We start from the raw sequence: 20640 nt of genomic DNA on the forward strand, positions 1-20640 counted from the left end.
CTTTAATAAAGAGACGGGATCATATCCAGGGCTGTCATACGCAGCGATACATAATACGCCCGTTAATAATGTGGTATTGAATTATATTGTCCTAATTGAGGGTGATGTGGGCGAATCAATATGAAAATCAGGACGAGAATTAAATTCGTTTAATCAACATGTGATCGTTTCCTTTTTAAGGGAACGGCTGAGGCTTGAACAGGGCCGTGTCAGGACAGCATCGATTCCTCACAGGTCCTCACCGCCAAGGTGCACGCGCACGCACGCACGCACGCACGCCCTCAGGTAGAATCAACTGAAGAATTTGTCTTTCCATCTGTCCGTCTCTTTCTTCCAGGTCACCCTTCATGTATTCCAAGAAAGTGACTGATTGCGTTTTACTCTGCGCACAAATTAAAATAGCATTAGAGCGCTTTGATTTACATCAGCGGGTTAATCAAATACGTATTAAAATATGACACCTGCTAGGAAATTAAAGCAGCTCTGTACCTCATTAGGACGCACCTACTGCATATAAGTCCCATCGCTGAACATTCACCTACTTATAACTGCTATTCTCATTTCAAACAGCCTGTTTGAACAAATATTTAATTGTCACAGCTTCACCATTGCAGGCTGTAACATTACTGCACATCTGTGCGAGGCCCCTAAATGCCACAGACCTGTACACACACCACATAACTACAGCAATAAAGCCTGCGTGGCGCTATCGCTTTGGCTAATCACACACATATATAACACTGACAGCTGTACAACCTCCTGTTTTATTATCAAGATCGCCTCAACCAGCGGCCACAGCGGCCACCGATCCTGGTAGTAAACCATGATTGAAGTCACATGCAGCTTTAAATTTGCCCAAAAACCCCAGTGTGATGAAGAAAAAGCCACGTATTCATCCAGCAGATCTGTTCCAGATTTTAAAAAAGCTATTTATTACAGAAAGGGAGCTCTGTGAATGGCACCAACCACGTGTGAGGTCCCTGTTTAACGTGAGATCTGTGTAGATTAAAGGAAACAGTCGTTCATTCAAGCCTCCAATGTGAGACGTGCGTTGATTCTCCAAGGGCACCTTGAGATTCAATTTCACTCTCTCCTAATTCTCCGTCTCCCACATCCTCTCGATCGGCTCCTTTGTTCCGTGTAAATCCACACGGCTGTCTCCTCTGTGGGTTCGTGCATGCGCGCTGGCCTAAATGTGCGCAGACGTGTGTCTCCGCACAACAGCGGCTTAAAGCTCCTCGGAGAGGCGCGCCGAGGCGAATTCAACGCGCTCTGCCGAGGGTTCAGCCAATCGCGTCCCCCAGACGGGCGCGGCGGATGAAGACATTGGTGGAGATTTTTGCTTAGTGACAGGTTGACATACCAGAGGTCTCCTCGACCAGGCGGCGAGGAGCCAATCGATGCTGTGAAATGTATACGGGAGCATGTCAGAGCCCCGGCGCTGCAGCCGCAGCACGCCTGCACTGCACTTACACACCTCTAAATAAATGATCGCTATTGACGAGGTTACGGTGATTACAGCCTCTCTCTCTTTCCTGCAGCCTCAATAAGATGCACCTGATGAGTTTTCGTGCGGGTCAGCGTCGGTTTCCATGGCAGCACGTCCTCCCGCCTCGCCACAGGTTGCTCGAGGCTATGTCGCACGTCTCCGTTCTTCTGGGATCTCCACGTGGAAAATACCAGTGTTATAAGGAGCGCGGGAGCGGCAACATGACAACGTGACGTCTTTATTAATGTCGCTCCGACTTTCCGTTTTCCTGCGACGGAGACGGCTGACACGTGCGCGACAGAGGCAGCAGGAGGTGTGAGGGCCGTCGACGTGGAACCCGGACACACTTTTGCAGCTGCAGCAACTTCCTCTGAGGTCAAATTCGCTCAAACTTTTTTTTTTTTAATTGAATCTGTGCCAGAGGACCTGGTGAATCGAGGGCTGAGTGGCGCACGCGCACGTGCTCTGCAGTGCTTGTCTCCACTCGCCTGTGTCCCCATGTAACAGCGGTCTGCCGTGTAAATGGGTAATAAGTCTCCATCACCAGAGAGGCTTCGTCCTGGACGCGTTCACATGGCGTTTCGCCTCTGCGGGACAAAAGTGCTGCGCGGCTGAGCAGCATTTTTGCTCAGGCCAAACGTCAAACTGGACTTGAACGCATCGCTACCGTGTTACGACGTGAAATATTTCCAGATATGGTGAAACCACATGATGTCTCACTCCTCGCGGGATCTTCTAGCTCGATTAATGTTCTCCACAAATACAAAACTGGAGCCGTTTCAATTAGCTCGTTCTGGAAAAATGAATAAAAGTACTCTCAATTCCAGATCCATCAGGAACTCAATATAAATAACTGCTGTGTTCATTGGCCAGTCATGGATTCTCCGGCTGCCATCGCTGTGATGACGCTGCTCAGAAATCCGTCTGGAGCTCCCAGCGCTCTCCTGTCCTGCGATGTGTCACTGACATGAAGAAAGAAAAATGCTGCCCCCCCCCCATGACTCAGTTTTGCTGTATAGATGGGAGTGCTACTGCTCATCTCTCTCTCTCTCTCACACACACACACACACACACACCATTAAAACCTCCAGGTCAGGGTGGCGTCGTAAATAAAAACTCAACTTCCGCAGACATTTTATCCTCCTTTCAGAGGCTTGTTGGGGTTATTTACTGGTGTTGTTGGCAGTCAGTCACCAGCACAAACACATGCGGCTCCATTGTTGAAACCATTGAAACCAACATCCTCGTTTTGGCTCCATCTGCTCTGGATCTGGACTGAAATCCAGAGAGAATTCCTAATAAATAAGAGGGAACACTTAATTTGAACCTCTTTGATGACAGCAACGGCGAAGGGACAGTAAATTCAGCTGATAAAAGTTCACAATAAAATTTCATATTAATCTGGCAAAATAATTGCAGACCCCCACCAAGGGTCAATAATAACTTTTAATAGGTTTATTTTGAAACCAATGAAAGATTAGAAGGCCAATTGATGAAAAATAAAAAGCAGTGACAACACCTCTGAGAGGAGGGGTTAAAAAGGAGTTCTAAAACAATTCTTATTATTAAAATATTGGATAGTAAAAAGGATAAGATCAATTAAAATAGGTTAAAAACAGGTGAAAGAGTTTACAAAGGAAGGTTGCAGTCTCCCCCCCGAGGGGATCCGGGTTCGAGACCAGGCCCGGGGTAGGCAGAGCAAGAGGAGCCGTGCTGTCCTGTCGGCCACATCATGAGTATTTTAATAAATAATTAGCTTGGTTAGGGTTAAGCTTTGCAAAATGAATGGTCTAGATTGCCTAAAAGTGAGAAAAGTTGCTACGTATAGCATCAGAAAACGGTGCCATAGGGGTAAATTAGGAGTCCAGATGTTTGGAGGTTTGTAGAATTACCCAGAGTTAAACTACAGACCAGAGCTGGTGGAACGTTTGCAGCTGGGACTATATAGGCTAAAGCGAACCGTCTCAACTCAAGGGGGGAAACGGTCGCCTCTCTAGTGACACGGGACGTGTCAGAGAACGCAGATGAGTTCAGTGAAAGCAGGAAGTCACTTCAGGATAAAGTTCATAAAAGAAGTGCTCCTAAGTCAACCCTGAGGGCAGATAAAAGCCCCTCCCCCTCTGCAGGTCTGAAGACATTAACGTGGTCTCCACGGTTCAGCACCGAGGGAACCGAGGGAGGAGGCAGTAAAGTGTTTCACTGCACCGTTCCTCCTCCCTGACTTTAATGTGAAAGTCTAACTAAGCGTTTTCATCACTTCTTTGCTTTCAGCCTCGACTGTACCGGATGGAAATAAAAAAAAAATAAAAACTTGCTGTGGGGAAGCTACTGGGGACGCTTTGTGATTTGTGGGCAGGTTGAGCGTCTCTGAAAGATGCAGGGTTGCATTTTCCCCCCCGTCTACATGACAACACCAGGACAACAGCGACAGTAAAACCAAAGACTGCACAGGGGGAACAAACAGATTAAACGATCCAGCTCCCTCTGCTTCCTCCCCAAAGAGTAGCCTCTTCCACCAGGGGAATACAGACCTTTAGTGACAGCGCATAGACACAGAAGTAAGCCGCCTCTGCTTCCTGATCAGCAATGTGTTTTAGTTTTGGAGAGAAAGCTTCCGTGGAGCTTTGAAGGGTGGCCAGTGCTAACAGATGCTAACTAAGTGGTAACGCATGAACGTTTTCTTCAGCGTGCGCCAGGAAAAGTGACTCAAAGAGGAAAACTAGTGTGCTTTCCACATCAGCAGGTCACACATTTTTATTTTGCACCACCTGTGTGGTTAGCTTAGCTTCAGCATTTAGCTTTAGCATTGTCCAAATTAAAACAAGAGGAGCTGAGAACTGTTTTTCTGTCCTGCAGCACCAGTTACTGTTGCTTCAAAGAAAGGCACTAGACAGAAATATCTAAGTTCACCCGTGTTTATTAAAGTGTATTAAACCTCAATGAAAAGAGCTTTTATCATTCTAATATGTGACTATTTGTGGAAGCTAAAGTGCAACTGCCTATTAAGGATTACCTGCATATGTTTACCATCAAAGGATGCCTTTAGAAAACACCCAATCAAACATGAGTACGGGTATATTGAGGATATTTAATGTAGAAGCCGAATTTGATTGTTTTTTAGTGAGATTATTACATTTTATAGCATGAGAAGCCTATTTAATGTCCACCTGGCAGCCCGTGTCAACACTTATTTCTTTCTTCAACAAAGGTGATCCCAGCATCAGTTTCAGTGAGATAAAAATACCCACGGTCCTCACAGGCCTGACCTGACTCAGATACATGCTCATCCACATGTTGTGAATGGAGCCGCTGGAGCAGAAGTGAAGTCAGACCAAATTGCAGCCGAAACGCCGCCGCGTCAGACTCTATTCGCTCAGGGACTGCTGATGGCGCCCAGGTGGAAGAAAAAGAGGCACCGCATCACCTTGACGAAGCTGTTGCAAAGACAGAAGAGACATCTCACCTCATTCGGGCTCGGTGTGAGACGACCCGCCTGTCACAGAAGAACTTTTACTGCATCGACTCTGAGCCCTGCGGGCTCTGACTGAGCACGTGTTTCAAGGAGGGGCCGTTAGGAGCGTGGCGAGGTGCATTTGAAGCGTTAGCTTGTCAACCTCATTGCCACATCAATGCTTCTGCGCTCTCAAAACGCTGCTGGTGGTTGAAACGGCTGGGTGGGAAACAAAGGATAGAAGAAGAATCCCCCGGAACAATGCCGAGGTTTGCCGGGAAAAGCTCCGGCAATGTTCTAGAAGCTGTCGGGCTGAGTACGTATCCCTGATGTATCCCTTGTTGATGGCAGCGGGGACCGTGTTGCTAACACACGCCGTTGACTCTGCAGCAACGGGGCTCAGTAAAGGGGCCGACGTCGCCTCATCTGCCGCCATGCGCGGGCTGTTAAAGAGGAATGAATCTTTAACGAGGTGGGAAACGCTGTCGATATCAGACGTAAAAGAGGCTTTTGCCATCTGCCTCGAGGCGGGGCGACATCTCCGGATTTTTTCTTCCCCGCTGCGGCGCAAATCCGGCAAATCGCTCAATTACGCAACTTAGTTCAGAGTCAGCAGGATTCCCAAACCTTGTCCAGAGCAAAGTGATTGCTTTCTTCCTTTTCCATAAAATTGTCGCGGTCCTTTAAGACGGAAAGAAAGATGCTCGACTTTGTTGCGAAAGTGCGGCTTGACGGCGGCAGAGTGCCGCAGTAAACACTCTTCCAAATGGCCTATTAGGGGCAGAGAGAGGAGGCAGCACATTGGATATAATTACAGCAGATTCCAGAGAAGCTTTATGTAGCAGAGCTGCTCACAAACAACAGCCAAAAGTAAGTTTTAATGATTTTTTTTTCTATCAAATGTCATCAGCGTGGTGCTTAAATGAGCCGCAGATCTCATTGCTGGAAGGCTGTGATGTTGAATCCCGGGTCCGATTCGTTTGTTTGTTGGGGGGGTTCGATGACAGCGGTGACATTTTTAAGGAGAACGATGCAGCGTTCTATATTCCAAAAGCAGCCATTTTATATATTATTTACAGACACGTATCAACACTAAACGGGGTTTTCTGACACAAACGCCTCTTTTATACGAGTACCTCATAAGGGTGACTCGACCTGACACGGTACGGTTAGAGGCTTTTACCGCGCTAGGTAAACGTACTTACTTAGCTGGGGTTCTAGGTGCTATTAGGTTCATGTGGGCCTGGTGGGGCTCTGATTGGCCACGGGACTGACGTCACTGATGACTCGCAAGAGCAACTTGACACTCGCCATTTTTAAAGCCCCGCAACAGTGACGGTGCATATTTCTTACTTTTCCAAAATAAATGTTCACCGCTTCAAGCAAGGACATCCCCTTGCTTGGTGGGAGATGATGGAGCTACGAGGTTAGAACTGAAATGAGGTTTACCTGGAAGTCTCCAACGGCCGCTCAGAGGCACCAGCGGATATATCACGACAACTTAAAGACGATTATCAGACAATCAAGGAACATATCGGAACAAGCAGGAAGAACTGGAAGTGTTTATTTTAAAAGAAAGGACTTCCAGTCACCTCGACAAAGGGTCAAAAATATCACCAATTACAAAACCAATTGTGTTTACATGCTAACAGCATCGCGAGCGCTTTGGGCCGCCTTGTTATAAAGACTCCGCCCACATGGAAGAGTGAAGTGGAAAAGCCTCTAAAGATTGGGAATTTTTTAAATTTAATGTTGATTAAAAATAAACAAGATGGTGACAGCTGAACCATAGTGACGGCTCAGATCTACTGCACGATACCTCTTAATTACTGCACTAATAATCACCACACGCCGCCCGATAACGCTGCCATACGAATGGGACTGTGTTCTAACAGTGGCTGGTAATTGGCCTGCATTGTTGTTGGTCCAACGCAGTTAGCCGTGGTTATTAGAGGCACAAAAGAACTTCCAGGTAACCACAAGCAACATAAAATATCCTTTTGTCCCCGACGAAGTCAAGTGTGCCATGTGGGGAGGGGCTGCCCTGGATACGGGTCTGAGTTGGTCCCAGCTGCCACAAAAGCTCTTTCGCACGTGTCGCGACGCCGCCGCTTTGATTTGAATCGATAAAATCTACCAAAAGCTCCAAGGGTGGATTTGTACAGGCCGATTATAGGCAGCCAGAGGTAAAGTGTGATGCTAATTCTTTGTTATCGCTGCGGTAAATCTGATTATTGATTGAATTCAGGTTCTAATTGTATACAAAAGCTATTCTCAGTTAGTAAAAAAGTCCTCTCCCAGAGGCAATTACCGCAGAGGAGAAGTGTAACATGCAGTATTTATACTGCGCAGAGAGGACGCTGATCCTTTAATAATTAAACCTTCATTTAGACGCCGGCCACACCAAAACACGCTCACGCGTCTTCACTGAACGTTGTGAATGAGGCGGACCGCGGCGCTGACGTCACGCCGCCGCGCCCCTAGCCCCAAGATCGATCACACGCTCCGCAACAGGCAGACTCGCCCGGTCCCAGAGCTGGACCTTTTAAGAGGAAGACATGTTGGAGGTCAAAAAACCCACAAAGGGGACACGGTCTTATTAAGGAGGAAGCATCCTTATTAAAGATTCATGCTCCAAAACAGCAGATCAATCCGAGGGAATTTTCTTCATTTGTCGGCAGGATCGATAGCTCATTAAAGCGGCTTCACGAGAGGTTGTCTCTGGGCAGGCCGGCTTCACCCCCGCCCCCAGCACAGCCTTATCCCAACTGTCCATCTTCATCAGGGCGCGCAGAGAAACGCCCTTCTGAGTCACGAAAACGTCGAGATCCTAAAAATAAAAAGGCATCGTTTTGAGTTTGAGGCCGAGCTGTCTCGGATGGAACAGCAAACGCCAACGACTCAATTAAACCTGACGTCGACCCTGGAGGTTCAACCCCAGTAGCGGGAACATCTGGGACGTGTGAAACATCTGCTTCCAAGTCACGTTGAAGTTCATCTGTTCCGTGAAACGTCGTTGCATCCGAAAAAAAAAAGAAAGAAAATAAATCGCCTATTACTTCAGATTTTTCGACTTCGGGTGTAAAATGACAGCCAAACTCGTCGTAAAAACTTTAAAGCTCTTCTCCAGCGGGACTTAATTCCCATCGGTGGGAATAATTTCATGCTAATCCTGGGAATAATTATGAACGGGGTAAGTGAGGGCAGCGGGAGACAAATATGGAGCTATCAGGGACGTGTGAGAGATTATGTACGAACGACTAACTGGAAAATCGCTTTTGATGTGTGTGATTTAAGGTCAGCGGCAGCTAGGAACCATCTTCAACAGTCCAGACTGGAGCCCAGAGCCCGGAAGCCCACGAACGTGGTCTCTTCTCGTCGCGCCGGCGACGCAAAACAAACTTTTACCATTTTTTTTCCCTAACTTGCATTGCCCGATTAATTTTTTTTCCCCTCCATTTGCTCGTTAGGCTTCTCCCGCTGCGCCTGTTTGCCGCCCGGACGCAGAGCGAGATGGGCTCCTTCGCATAAACAAGCCGAGCGCTGCCACGCCGCATTAGTCAAAGCCCCGGTCTGGCCTTTTCAAAGTCATTCCTCCCACTCAGGCTGCTAATAAGATCGCCAGAAACCGATACGCGACCTAGCAGGGATCCACGCGGCAAAGACGCCTAGCATGCGCGGCTTTTGTTCAGAATAATGAAACGACGGCGGCGAGAGTTTGCAGGAGTTCTGCCTTCTCTCATCAGCTCCACTGACACAACGCAGACAAGACAAGCATTTCATTTAGCAAACTGCTCTTACATAATGGGCCATCTGAGCTAGGAGCTGGATTCACGCTGCTGTGCTGCTAACGCCGCCGCACGTTGGGACGCATCCATTTTTCCAACCTGTGACACCAAAGGAGAACATGATGACTCTTCACTCCCAGAGGTGAAACTGCGGTTTCAGGGCAGATTTTTCTGGCCCGTAACATCAAATTGCCCACGGCTGAGACACCCTCGCTCCCAGCCTCTCCTCCGGCGCCGCTCCGCTCCTTCAACCGGGCTGGGTTTTTATGGGCAGCGGCCCCAGCAGGGGTCATTTCCACCACCACTCCAGGGAAATTACTCTAAATTTGTGAACTGCTTCATCAAGCGCCTTGATGCCAATAACAAGGAACGTTTGGAAAAGGCAGCACAAAAATCTGCGGCGGTGCCCGCGGCCAGGGGGGCGAGCAGAGACGGCGCGTTTTTGAGGGGGGGGGTTAGGGGCCATATGTGGGCATTTAGCGCGGCAGGGGGGGGTTTCCAGACGTCTGTCCATGCTGTTGTTCGGCGCCTGCTCGGACGGATGAATAATTTCTGCTGTGTGCTCTGCTGTGGTATGTCTGGTCTGCCCGACTGCACCACACAGCAACAGCATCACATCTGAATTCATCACACACACACACACACACACACACACGCACGCTCACAGTCCGCCCATCCCATCCAGCCTGTCAGCTGTTTCCCCCATGTGGAGGGACGCAACAAGCTGCTGGACTCTGTCTCTTTAATTCAGAGTAGCAGCCAGGAGCTGGGAGAAGAACCCATATCTACAGCTGTTTTGCCATAACCTGTTGGCCGCCTTCCTCGGAACGAACGACAACAGTTGCGGGTTTGATGGAATGCAGGAAGCACAACAAACGGGAGCAACGGCCAGCAAACATCGCAGAGGTCGTCCCTGAGACGGTGGCATTTACGTTGGAAACCCAAAGAGGAGTGGGGGGTGGGGGTGAAATGTCAGCCGTTTTGTGGACTGGCAGCCATGCTGATGCGGTGACCTCTATCAGCTGTGGTTAAAAGGTTATGGCGTGGATGGGGGGGGGGGGGGGGGGGTGGAAGGGGCATTTTCCACAGCAGTTACATCTCCAGTCTCCGTTCAGATAATTACACCGTTATTTCATCAGGATGTTCCAAACTGTGTCCAGCTCAGCACCGAGGGGACGATAATTCTAATAAAACCTCCTCCTGCTCTCAGTGGATTTTACCAGAACATGAATCTCATGAATCTCCGTCCACTGTTGGATCAAAACGGTGCCATTTGTTTCTAAAAAACACTCCTTTTCAGCTTTAAATAAACACACTAGTGCAAAATCTAAATATTCATGAAAGAGGAGGTGGGCTCGTACCCTCTTTGCGTGGACACTCACTGGTTTGATGTCCACGGATTCAGAGACGCTGAGCCCGCTACATTGCGCAGACCTTTGCTGCTTCTCGGGACCCATGGGGGGGGGGCGGGGGGCGCCGGGAGCGCACAGTTTCAAACCCGCAATCGCACCCAAGTGACGTGACCAGAAGAGCCTTTTTAAGTCTGTTGGGTCGCTGTCAGAAACGCGTCGCGCTCAAGTTTGACGCGACGCATCAACTTCTGGACCGACAACAGCTGTCAACGAGCGATGCGCAAAACAATGGAGCGCTGCCGCCGCCTCCGAGACCCCCGCAGGAAGGGTGACCACCGGCGGGAGGGGACGGATCCCCTCTCCGAGGCAGGCCAAGTCTCAGTCGCGAGTCCTGCACACATGCAAAACAAAGAGCCGCACATGTATTCCGCGGCCGCCCGGGTACTTACGGTCCTGAGGAACTGAATTTCATCCTCTCCTTCCCCAGCTTCAGCCATGGCTGCACAGGAGCCCGTTCAGCAGCCTCCGCTGGCTCCGCTCCACGCTCGATATTAGCATACAGCTAATCCACGGCTACGCGGCGGCGAGGGGAGAGAGAGAGGGAGAGAGAGAGAGAGATGGAGGGAGAGAGAGATGGAGGGAGAGAGAGATGGAGGGAGAGAGAGGGATGTAGAGAGAGAGAGAGAGAGAGAGAGAGGGAGGGGGAGAGAGAGACTACCGCAGCATGTGTCACTCGAGCCGCCGTTCCCAATCCCCGCTTGCCGCCCCGGAGGAGGTGCGCGTGCCACTGGCGGGATGGAGCAACTGAGGACGGTGCGGAAGTGGAAGCGTGGCGACAGCCGCGCGCTGTTGTCGAACACGCGGCGGCGGATGGAGGGGGGGGGTGGGGGGTCTTTATCGTCTACGTCACAGGCGGACTTTATCAATTAGAGCCGCGCGAGCGTTCGAACGCCTTTAAACGCTTGGTTTTCCCGCCCTTTACCCGCACGCGGAAGGGAGGAACGCGCGAGACGCTGCCACGCGACGCGGAGCGAGGGCGGTAATTGCCCCGGCTGCCAGATCAGAACCACGGTCAGCTCCTCGCACCCGCACCCGGATCGGCGTCTTTCCGAGTCTGTCATTATCGGTCGTTATTTGGCAGAACAGCTGAGAAAATGAGAAGGATAACGATCTAACTGTGTTACACTTAATGATCACACTTAATGAACCACCACCCACAATCATCGTTATTAGTAGACGTCTCTGCTAATAACGTTCAAATTCCAAGGCAGTGAAATTAAATGCTGGCGAAGGCTGGAGCCCCTTTTATTCAATAAATATTCAACAGTTTGATGTGTTAATAAAAAAAATGTGTGAAAGGGGTAGTAACTCTGCAATTAACTGGTTTGATCGTGCTGTCTAAATGTCTTAAACACTCCCTTCGCACAAGAATAACGTCTAAAAATCGGGCTTCGCGTAAAATACTTCGTTATCAACACATTGCATTCGTTTTCAATTTTAATGAAATCAGTGCAAGAGCAACAATTCGGTGTTGTGTGTGAAGTGTTTGGTGGGATGTTGCCTAAAACGACCTAAAAAAGACAAAAAAAAAAGAAGTTTCAAAAGGGAAAAAAGAAAGAAAGGCATGTTGACTAATCTGATGGTACTAGGACTCCCTCTAGTGTCAATGATGTCGATTTATCACAAGGACCTGCGTCCTTTCGGCTTGTGTTCGTGTTTCGATTATTTCTTGACAGATTATTATGTTGTGCTCATTTTCAAAATAAAATTTGAAATTTAAAGGTGACTGACATTTTTTGTATGCTATTAAAAATATAATATCTACGTATTTTCCCCTTAAAATCATCACATAATTTGTTAATGATTAACCCCATCAATGGATGTTTTAGACAAACAAATACATTTATTTGAAAAGTATAAAATCAATCTTTTAACTGAGTTGTGGTTTTATATTTTAGGCAGCAGGGGTCACTGTTGAGCACCAACTAGCACAATATGGAACTTCCGGGGTACTTTTTACTGGTCTGTTTTTATCTATTAATATAACATTAATCTAAACGTGTTGGAACTTTAATCTCAAATTTATAAATCCCACACAACCATTAACGACTAAACACTATTTTGTATTTAGTTGTTATCCCTACATAATGACATGTGCATATTACGCCTGGATGACTCCCAGGGCTTTTTGGTATTTAAAAACACTGTTCAGATGTCGTATCCTGGATGATATGTAAATATCATGTAAAATGCTTGTATCCTCAGCTCTCAGAGCCGTCACATGGCCCACCTGCGGGCTGCAGCCGCACCGACTCACGCCCCGACGGGGATGAGAGCAAAGGGACCAATGACAGGGCAGCCTGCGGACGCTGGGCTCGTCTATTGGTCCAACCCTGCTGTCAATCACGGAGGAGAAGCCCAGCGAAGCAGCGGCGAGCTGCAAGCAGGCTGCAGGACAGAGATGTGGAGGAACATTCACCATCCTGCCGAATCGGGTAAGTGAATGTTGATCTTCTGCCTTTGCACTTTCGCCTGCTGCAGGTGGGTTTCGCTGCTGTCGCCTCCTGATTCAACATCTAAGCCTTAAAGTAAAACGGACACGAGGCAAATATAGATCTTATCGCACTAACTTTTCATTTTAAAGAAGTTAAAGCTGAATATCCAGCGATTGCGTGGCGGGAGAGACCCCAGTAACCCCTCCGAACTAGTCCGCGTTGGCTGCCATCTTACTGCTTATTGCTGCATCCGCGACTGTTGCAAGGTGACAGTGTGACGGTGGCAACGGTCAAGAAAGGCTGCAAAATGTGGAGGGAATGCACTGACGTCAATGCAAAATACGCTCCGGCATTGCTTGCAAACACATCAGAATGTCCCGCAGGTCCCGCATGTGCGTGTCGTCACCTTGTGTGACACGCACCGTGCTTTCATGCGGCAGCCTGTGAAATGTTGATGAAATGCGGCTTAGAGGGGGTTTGATCGAGTTATGAAATGATGACGGAGGGGAAAATAGAGTCAGGGGATGTTAATGAGTGATGGAAACGCTGCCCTCATCAGTGCAGTGCGGGACTTTAGTTAGTGTTTGATGGGGAAATGTGTGTGTTGGCAGTGGGAAGGGTCCACTGTGGGGAAAGGGTCATCTGGACATAGCCAGTGTTCTGGGATGTTATTTCATGTTTTTTGTTTGGTTGTTTTCTGCTCAGGTGATGAAGATCAAGCCTGGAGACTCCCGCTTACTCTGAGTGATTAGCATGGCCCCCACCATGGAGGGCAGGCACACGGTGTTGCTCCTCTATGCACCCATCCATGAGCTCAGCAACATCAGCCTGTACTTCCCCAAGAGGCGGGCCCCGAGCTACCGCTACAAGAACCGCGCCCCTCGTCCAGAAACGGCCAGTAAGGACCATGGCCGCGCTGAGGTCGATCTCACGGGGTCCAAACAAAGGGGCCAGTCTTCCCGCTCCTCCGACAGCCTCCTCGACGCCCAGCGGGCAACAAAGGGAGCTGTTGCAGAGCTCTGCTGGCTGGCGGAGGAGCACCGGCAGCTGCTCGCGGACCTCTTATCGCTGTGTAAGGTCTGCGCCAAAAACGTCAGGATGGGCAACCAGGACGGGAGGCTGCAGGAGTACGTGGAGGGCCAGGAGGCCCATTTCAGAGGTCAGGCGCTCAGCGGCGGCTATTCTCACGCTGTGGCTCCAGACAACAAGAGAACCGCCCCGAAGAGCAAAAGGCTAAAGAAACTGGGAGGGAAGAGGCCCGATGGCACCGAGGATTTCTCTCAGATTAAGGTGAAGAAGAAAGTTCTGAGCGAGGCATCGTCCGCTGAGCTTCCCTCTAAGAACGGCGACTCCAATGTGGACGACAAATTAGCCAAGCGCGGGCAGGGAGTCCGACCTTTGACCCATGCGTCGGACAGCTCGGTCACGGGTTCTTACATCGGCGTGGCCAGCGGTCCCATCCTGCCCATGGAGGAGCCCTTTCAGATCTCCAAGGAGAGCTGGGACTTCATGGAGGACAACCGGGCCTTCGATCCCGACATGGACTTCTGCAACGACTTCTCCGAGTACGACGGCGAGCTGGGCTACGGGTCGTCCTTCTGCAGCCTGATGGAGGGTCTCAACCGAAGGGAGAGCGGGAGCAACCTCCGGCCAGTCAAGAGCTCCGATTCATCCGGTGAGACGTCGGGGAATGTCAAGGCTGCTCGGCAGGTGTTTGGGGAGCGGGGCAACGCGGGGGCCAGGGTGGTGGCAAAGGTGCAGGAGGTCGACGGGAGAGTTCGACACGTCAGCCGCACGAGCCCGGTGACGGGAGGGCCGGCGGTGGTGCATTCAGGGACCTGGAAAAGAGAAGGTAACAAACTTCCAGAGGGGCTAAGGTTGCCCCTATCGCACACCAACGAACCGTATCCCCAAAGCAAGAGTCACGCGAGGAGCCCTGCGTCCCCGTCCCTGACTGGGGTCTTCAGTAGCTCCTTCCCGGCCTCCAACAGTCTCCAGAGCATGTCCCCGATGCTGTCCCCACTGTCCTCCAAGCAGGAGAGCCCCCAGCTCAACCACCGCATCCTGGTCCTGTCGGATAAAGACGCGGAGCACGAGCAGGACACAGACGAGCCCCGGCTGTTCTCCGAGGTGGTCGACAGGAACGGCAACAAGAGAACCGCCACCCGTCTGGACCTGAACCTCGGCCGGCGGCCCAGCAACGCCAAGTGGACCTCCTCCAGTAACTCCACCACAACAGGTGAGTTGTGCCTCAGCCTGTTTGAGCTCCCCGGCACTTTTATCAACACGCCATAAATAAGGCTTGTCAGAATTTTCCCTTCTTTGATGAACTTCAAAGCAAGAGTTGTCTTGGGAGATCCAGGTGTGTGTGTTTGGGGCTGATGCTGAAATGGAGCTTTTCCTATACTTGTCAGCCCAAGTGTGCACTGTTTTCCCCGACCGCTGTGTTCTGATTTAGGCTCGCACGTGTGACCACAAATTAAAATCTACCCAGCAGAGTTGCAGGAGGGGCGAGGAGGTGCCTGAGAGTCGCCCCGCCGACCACCTCCTTTAACTCCCCCCGCACCGTTCAGAAAGGGCCCGGATTAACGGGGGTGTCCCTGATCAAAGCCTGGACGCTGACCCGGGTTTCAACCTGACCGGCGTTCTCGTGAGCGCAGTGTTAACTGAAGCGTCGCCAATTTGGCCTTTGGGGGGGGGGGGATCCGCGACTGGGATCCACTCAACAGGCGCCCTCTCCAGTTCACAGGAAACCGACAAAAGGATCCAGTTCTGGCGAGGAAAGGATTAGAATCTCTGGAGTTGCAGAACTATTTCCCCTCTGTTTCTGCATGACTGACACCAGCCACCGTTGTCTCGGAGGAGAAGGCTTTCGCCTACAAGCCCGTCCGCTGGAATCGGTCCCGGCGGCATCAAATGGTGCAGCTGGTGTTTATGAGGAAGGCCTCTTTAATATTGCAGTAGGACGTCTGTAGCAGAGTTGATCACCCCTCTCAGTCACTGCAACCTAATCTGCTGCAGCGAACGCCTTCATTATCGACGTCATTTATGAATCGATCTGGATTGTTGCTGGGCGCCTGGCTCGTGAGGCCAGACGATAGCGTGCTGCAGTGGTCCGGGACGCCCCAGAGCACTCGGATTGTTACATCACAGAGATGAGATGCCTGGCTCAGCGGGAACAACAGGGAGAAGCAGAGCAGCGTTCTGGCTAGGATAAGCTAGCCTGAGCTAACAAGAGTGTAGCTCATTTCTGACCTGAGCGTGTTATGAGCACACAGGCGTCAGACCACAGCGCCTTTATATTTTAATTACATTCCTTGTTTGTGTATTCGGTGTGTAATTTCCTGAGCACAGGTCCAGGAAAGGTTGTTATCAGATACAGCTGCTCCTCGCTGCGCACTTGGATTTTGCAGCATTTTTTCTGTTTTTCTCCGCTTGCTAAGACCTCAGTGAGCTTGTTAATGCAGTCCACTTTAGATGTTAACACGGATAAATGAACATCACAGTGTCCAGCAATAGAGGCTAAGTGGGTCAGTGCACGGCTCGGCTGCAAACCCATTACTCCGCTCTTTTGATCTGAGTTCTCTGGTTGAGGCTCTGTGCATCTTAACGAGCGTAATTATCGATAGAAAAGGATTATCTTGTTTCCTGTGTTTATGCAATGCATGTGCCCATTTACAGCTTCTATTTAAACATGTAATCGTGCCCCCCCCCCCAAAAAAAAATGATACAAGTAACACACAACTGGGAAGCAGATAGCTTCGACGGTAACGAACAAATTAGCATTAGCATCAATCCCATGGACGGAGGCAGGATGGAGTTTGGTCTCGCACCCAGGTTTTAATGTTGTCCCAGTATTTTATAGCCCACAATATCCCGTGGACATCGGCAATGTTTAAACAAAATGGCAAATCACGCCACACATCAAACCCAGTGTTTGGGTTTTATTGCCCTCACATGCCTGAATGAAAAGGAAAATACTTTTTCTGTCCTTTAGTCGGTCAGTGAAATGGTCATTTATACGGTGTCATTTAACTTCTTTGTTGTCTCTGTTAGGAAAAGCCATTGTTGTTGCGGGTCATCTGATCCAGCCCATCAGCTGCAGCTGATAGCTGTTATTAAAAAAGGATGTGTTGGTCTGTAGACGGACTCTCAGGTAATAGAAAAACAAACCACCTGCTCAGACTGAGGATGTGAAATATCACATAACAGAAGTAACATCTTTTCCTTTGTTTTTATCGGTGTGTACCAGAAAACCCGCTCTCTGCCCATTCTCCCGTCTAGCATACGGCAGAAAATACCAGAATCAGATTCCCTGATAGGTTCCAGAGAGGTCATATGAACCTGACGGGTGCGTCTGCTCGCTGTCCTTCAACAGAAACAGCTCCACCATGGAGCATTGTTCCTCCCGGAGACCACAAGGCCCGTTTCTGTCCGGGTAATGAAGTGGATTCAGCCAAACACGCTGAGCGCGGCTGCTGCTCACAATGGCCCCTCTCATGCCCCCATAACTGCTGCTAAATGTTTGCTGTCCTCCGTCTCACGGCCTCTCATCTACCTCATCGACACGCTGCCGGACTGAACCCAAATCTACCAAATTTCCTCTTGTCCGCCTCAGGGAAACTGTCCCCCCCCCCCCCCCCCCCCCCCCCCCACACACACACACACACACACAGCGACCTGCCCGCACGCCAAGACGCATTACTGCTCTTGCCTTCACAAGATGGATGGATGATGGATGTGTTAGGTTCAAACAACCTGAAACACGAGAAACACACATGAGGCAAAGACAACATTTTACTTGCAAGGAGAACGGAGAGATGTGCTCAGTTACAGATCTCCAACACGTTCTGACGCACAACTTCCGCCATCCTTCTTTTATTGAGATTCGGAGGTCCCTAGTTACAGAAGTCAAATGTGTCTAAGGGAGGGGGAACACAAGATAGCAGGTCTCCAACAGAGCAAGAGACTGTAAATCATAATGGTGAGATTATACGTAGGCCTTCACTGTTTTGATTAGCTTAGCTCACAAACAGCACATTCTTCTATATCAGACAGATTAAGAGAACATCTCCTGTGTCATGCTCTGCAGCTCTGTCTCCAGTCAAGGCCACTTCTCCAACAGCCGCCGCATTTCTGTCGCCCTCGACCAGAGAAGTTCGAGGTGACATACCAAGCATCATGAACATTAAGCATTGGCAAATAATAAGAAACATTAAATAATGAGAGACAATATAACAAGAATAAGGAATATAACAAGGTGAAAGCAAATAAGAGATAACTTTAATATAATGGATCTAACAGGATGGATGGATGAATGATGGATGGATGAATGGATGAATGATGGATGATGGATGATGGATGGATGGATGAATGGTGGATGGATGGATAAATGGATGATAGATGGATGGATGATGGATGATGGAGGGAAAGATGGATGGATGGATGAATGATGGATGGATGGATGGATAGATGGATGAATGATGGATGGATGGATGATGGATGGATGGATGATGGATGGATGGATGATGGATAGATGGATGATGGATGGATGGATGGATGATGGATGGATGGATGATGGATAGATGGATGATGGATGGATGGATGGATGATGGATGGATGATGGATTGATGGATGATGGATGAATGGAGGATGGATGGATGATGGATCATGGATGGATGGATGATGGATGGATCATGGATGGATGGATGATGGATGATGGATGGATGGATGATGGATGGATGATGGATGATGGTCAGCAGCTCCTCAGAAACATCCTCACTCTGCTCTTTGATGCTTTGAAGCATCCCTTTGGTTTCTCTGCTACCAGCCAAACGTCCCCTGATGATTGGGGTGGGGGGGGGGGGGCGGCTGGTTTGATGACTCGGCATCGGCCACACACTCTTCTCACTGTCTCATCTCCACGTTAGACGAGCCTTTTTTCCACAGACGCTAAGTGTTTAAATGCTAATCCCGTGTGCAGCATGGAGACACCCCTGCTGGGCGTGACTGCTGCGCCCCACAAGACCGTTGGCGGCGTCTTTTCTGGTTGATTCGGTTAGCTTACGGTGTCTCTCGGCTTTTAAAGCAGTCAGGGGGAGATTAAATGGAAATAAGTGCGCTTTTTCCCCGGGTCAGCTGGTTTGAGGTCACCGTGTTTGTGAGTGAGAGCGTGATCGAGGATGAGGAAAACAGAAGTGCACTTCCTCGTTCTGTCCAGGTGGCGGCAGTGTCGCCCACCCGTTGTGGATTGGGCCAAACCTGCCGGGTGACACGTGACATGTGTGTTAAATTTGGGTGCAAATTTCATTTCCCACCACTATAATTTTAATAAGGTGAGTCTAAACGTAAAGAAAGTGTGTACCTGATTATAGAAACACTAAATCTATGGGGGGTGGACATGATACTGCTGCTCAGCAACATGACAACTGTGGGATTTCCCCTGGCTTTGAATTAAGTTTGTGGGGTGCAGTTATAAAAATTGAATAAAGCATAAATAACAGAGCATAAATTTAGCACAGCGAAGAAATCCAACATCAGCACAGCAGAAGAGGAATCAATATTGAGTCTTTCATTATGTTTTGACGTAATTTACTACTCGCTCGCAATTCTCCGTAATGACCAGAAGGGGGCAGAATTTCCTAATCTGAATTCTTCCATCGAATTACAACAGATCGATTGTGGATTAAAACAGACATTGATCTCCGGGTATTTTCTTAGTTCTCCACACAGGCAAACTTGGTTTTGCTGGTTCAAACACAATCACTCCTGTTTGTGTTTGTCATCGCCTCTTTCGACACAGTAATGGGCTGTAATGGCCTTGTGGTTTCCTGTGTGTTTTCCTTTCTGTAGACGACTCTCTGCTGCGTCAGGATGACATATGGATGCTGGATGGCGATGAGCCTCAGGAGCCCACCCGCCGCGCCCAGCGCCCCGATCACCTGGACTTCCTGCGCATCACACCCCCGGAGGACGACATCATCGGAGACACGCCGTACTGTCCCAAACTGGAGCGGATGGTGAGGGACATGTCTGTTTCTGAAACACTCTGCCGTCCCTTTAAACACCCCTCTTTTTCCTCCTCGTGGGACCTGGGGGATTTCTGTCCGCTCGGGCGTTTAATCACCTGACTGTGAATTCTCAGAGATGGATTAGCTGGTCCTGGATTTCATTCCACTCGAACCCACTTTACCTCACAGCAGGAAAATCCCTCCATCTCCTGAGAATCGCCCCCCCCCTAATTTAGCGGCGTGATTAATTAACGCCAGCTTTCCTCACATGTCTGGCGAGCACGAGACCAGACAAACAGTTTCTGTGGGATGAGGTCCTCCCCAGACAGGGTTCTGGCTGTGGCTCCAGGTGTTTGTGGACTTTAAATATGTTTAGAATGACTCCATCTCTGTCTCCGATGCGCTCCAGATGAGGCCGATTACCCGGGTGTGGCTGCAGTAACTCAGCGTAAGCAGCATTCCACGACAAGGATCCTCTTGTGCAGAATTAGAGACTCTTTATTGTTGTGTTGTTAAAGGTGACGGCGCTGTTGTCACACGCCTGCGTTACCTGATGCCTTCTCAAAGACACGAAGGGAGGGGCCGCGGTAGAATGTGCCCACACGTCAGGCTGGGGGGGGGGTTCTGCTTTTGCACGCAGCGTCTGCGGCTTTGGGCTCATGTTATGTCAGATTAGTGTTGAGTTCTGAACGTGTTCTGTGAGCTCGGCCTGTTTCTAACACATGCGTCCTCTTTGGGGATTAACGTGCACGTCTGGAAGGCCTCGGCTCCTCACGGGGGGGAGTCAATTTATCAGCTTATCTGTTTTATCACTGCGAAAATTTGACCGGATTCTCCATTCAATAATCCCTGAACTGTTATTTTCTTTTGGGTTGCTCTGTTTCCATGGCAACTGGATTAACATTTGGCACTAGCCCTTACTCTGTTTCTTGACTATTTAAATCAGGACAAGAACTTTTGGTCAAGAAACCCATAGTATCTGGATGGATTCATGATCTAATGGCATCTAAATAACCCAAACTGTGATCTGTTTCCTTCTCTAAATGAATTTCTCC

General features: G+C 49.5%; 2 protein-coding genes across 18 annotated transcripts in view; one reads left to right on the plus strand and one right to left on the minus strand.

Annotated features, from left to right (window-relative positions):
• LOC101061096 (ryanodine receptor 3-like) overlaps window positions 1-10964 on the minus strand; it is a 64926-nt gene extending 53962 nt beyond the window's left edge. For all 17 annotated transcript variants that reach the window (XM_029826717.1, XM_029826720.1, XM_029826725.1 and 14 more), the window contains exon 1: window positions 10530-10964. In XM_029826717.1, coding sequence (XP_029682577.1) covers window positions 10530-10577 — 48 coding nt within the window. In that variant the 5' untranslated portion in view covers window positions 10578-10964. The remainder of the gene's footprint in view (window positions 1-10529) is intronic.
• A 1472-nt stretch (window positions 10965-12436) lies between these two features.
• LOC101080106 (formin-1-like) overlaps window positions 12437-20640 on the plus strand; it is a 33784-nt gene continuing 25580 nt past the window's right edge. The window contains exons 1-3 of the mRNA XM_011619247.2: window positions 12437-12575; window positions 13281-14814; window positions 19428-19594. Of these exons, the coding sequence (XP_011617549.2) occupies window positions 13329-14814; window positions 19428-19594 (1653 nt within the window). The 5' untranslated portion in view covers window positions 12437-12575; window positions 13281-13328. The remainder of the gene's footprint in view (window positions 12576-13280; window positions 14815-19427; window positions 19595-20640) is intronic.

Source organism: Takifugu rubripes, chromosome 2 (genome assembly GCF_901000725.2).
Source record: "Takifugu rubripes chromosome 2, fTakRub1.2, whole genome shotgun sequence".
Classification (NCBI taxonomy): domain Eukaryota; kingdom Metazoa; phylum Chordata; class Actinopteri; order Tetraodontiformes; family Tetraodontidae; genus Takifugu; species Takifugu rubripes.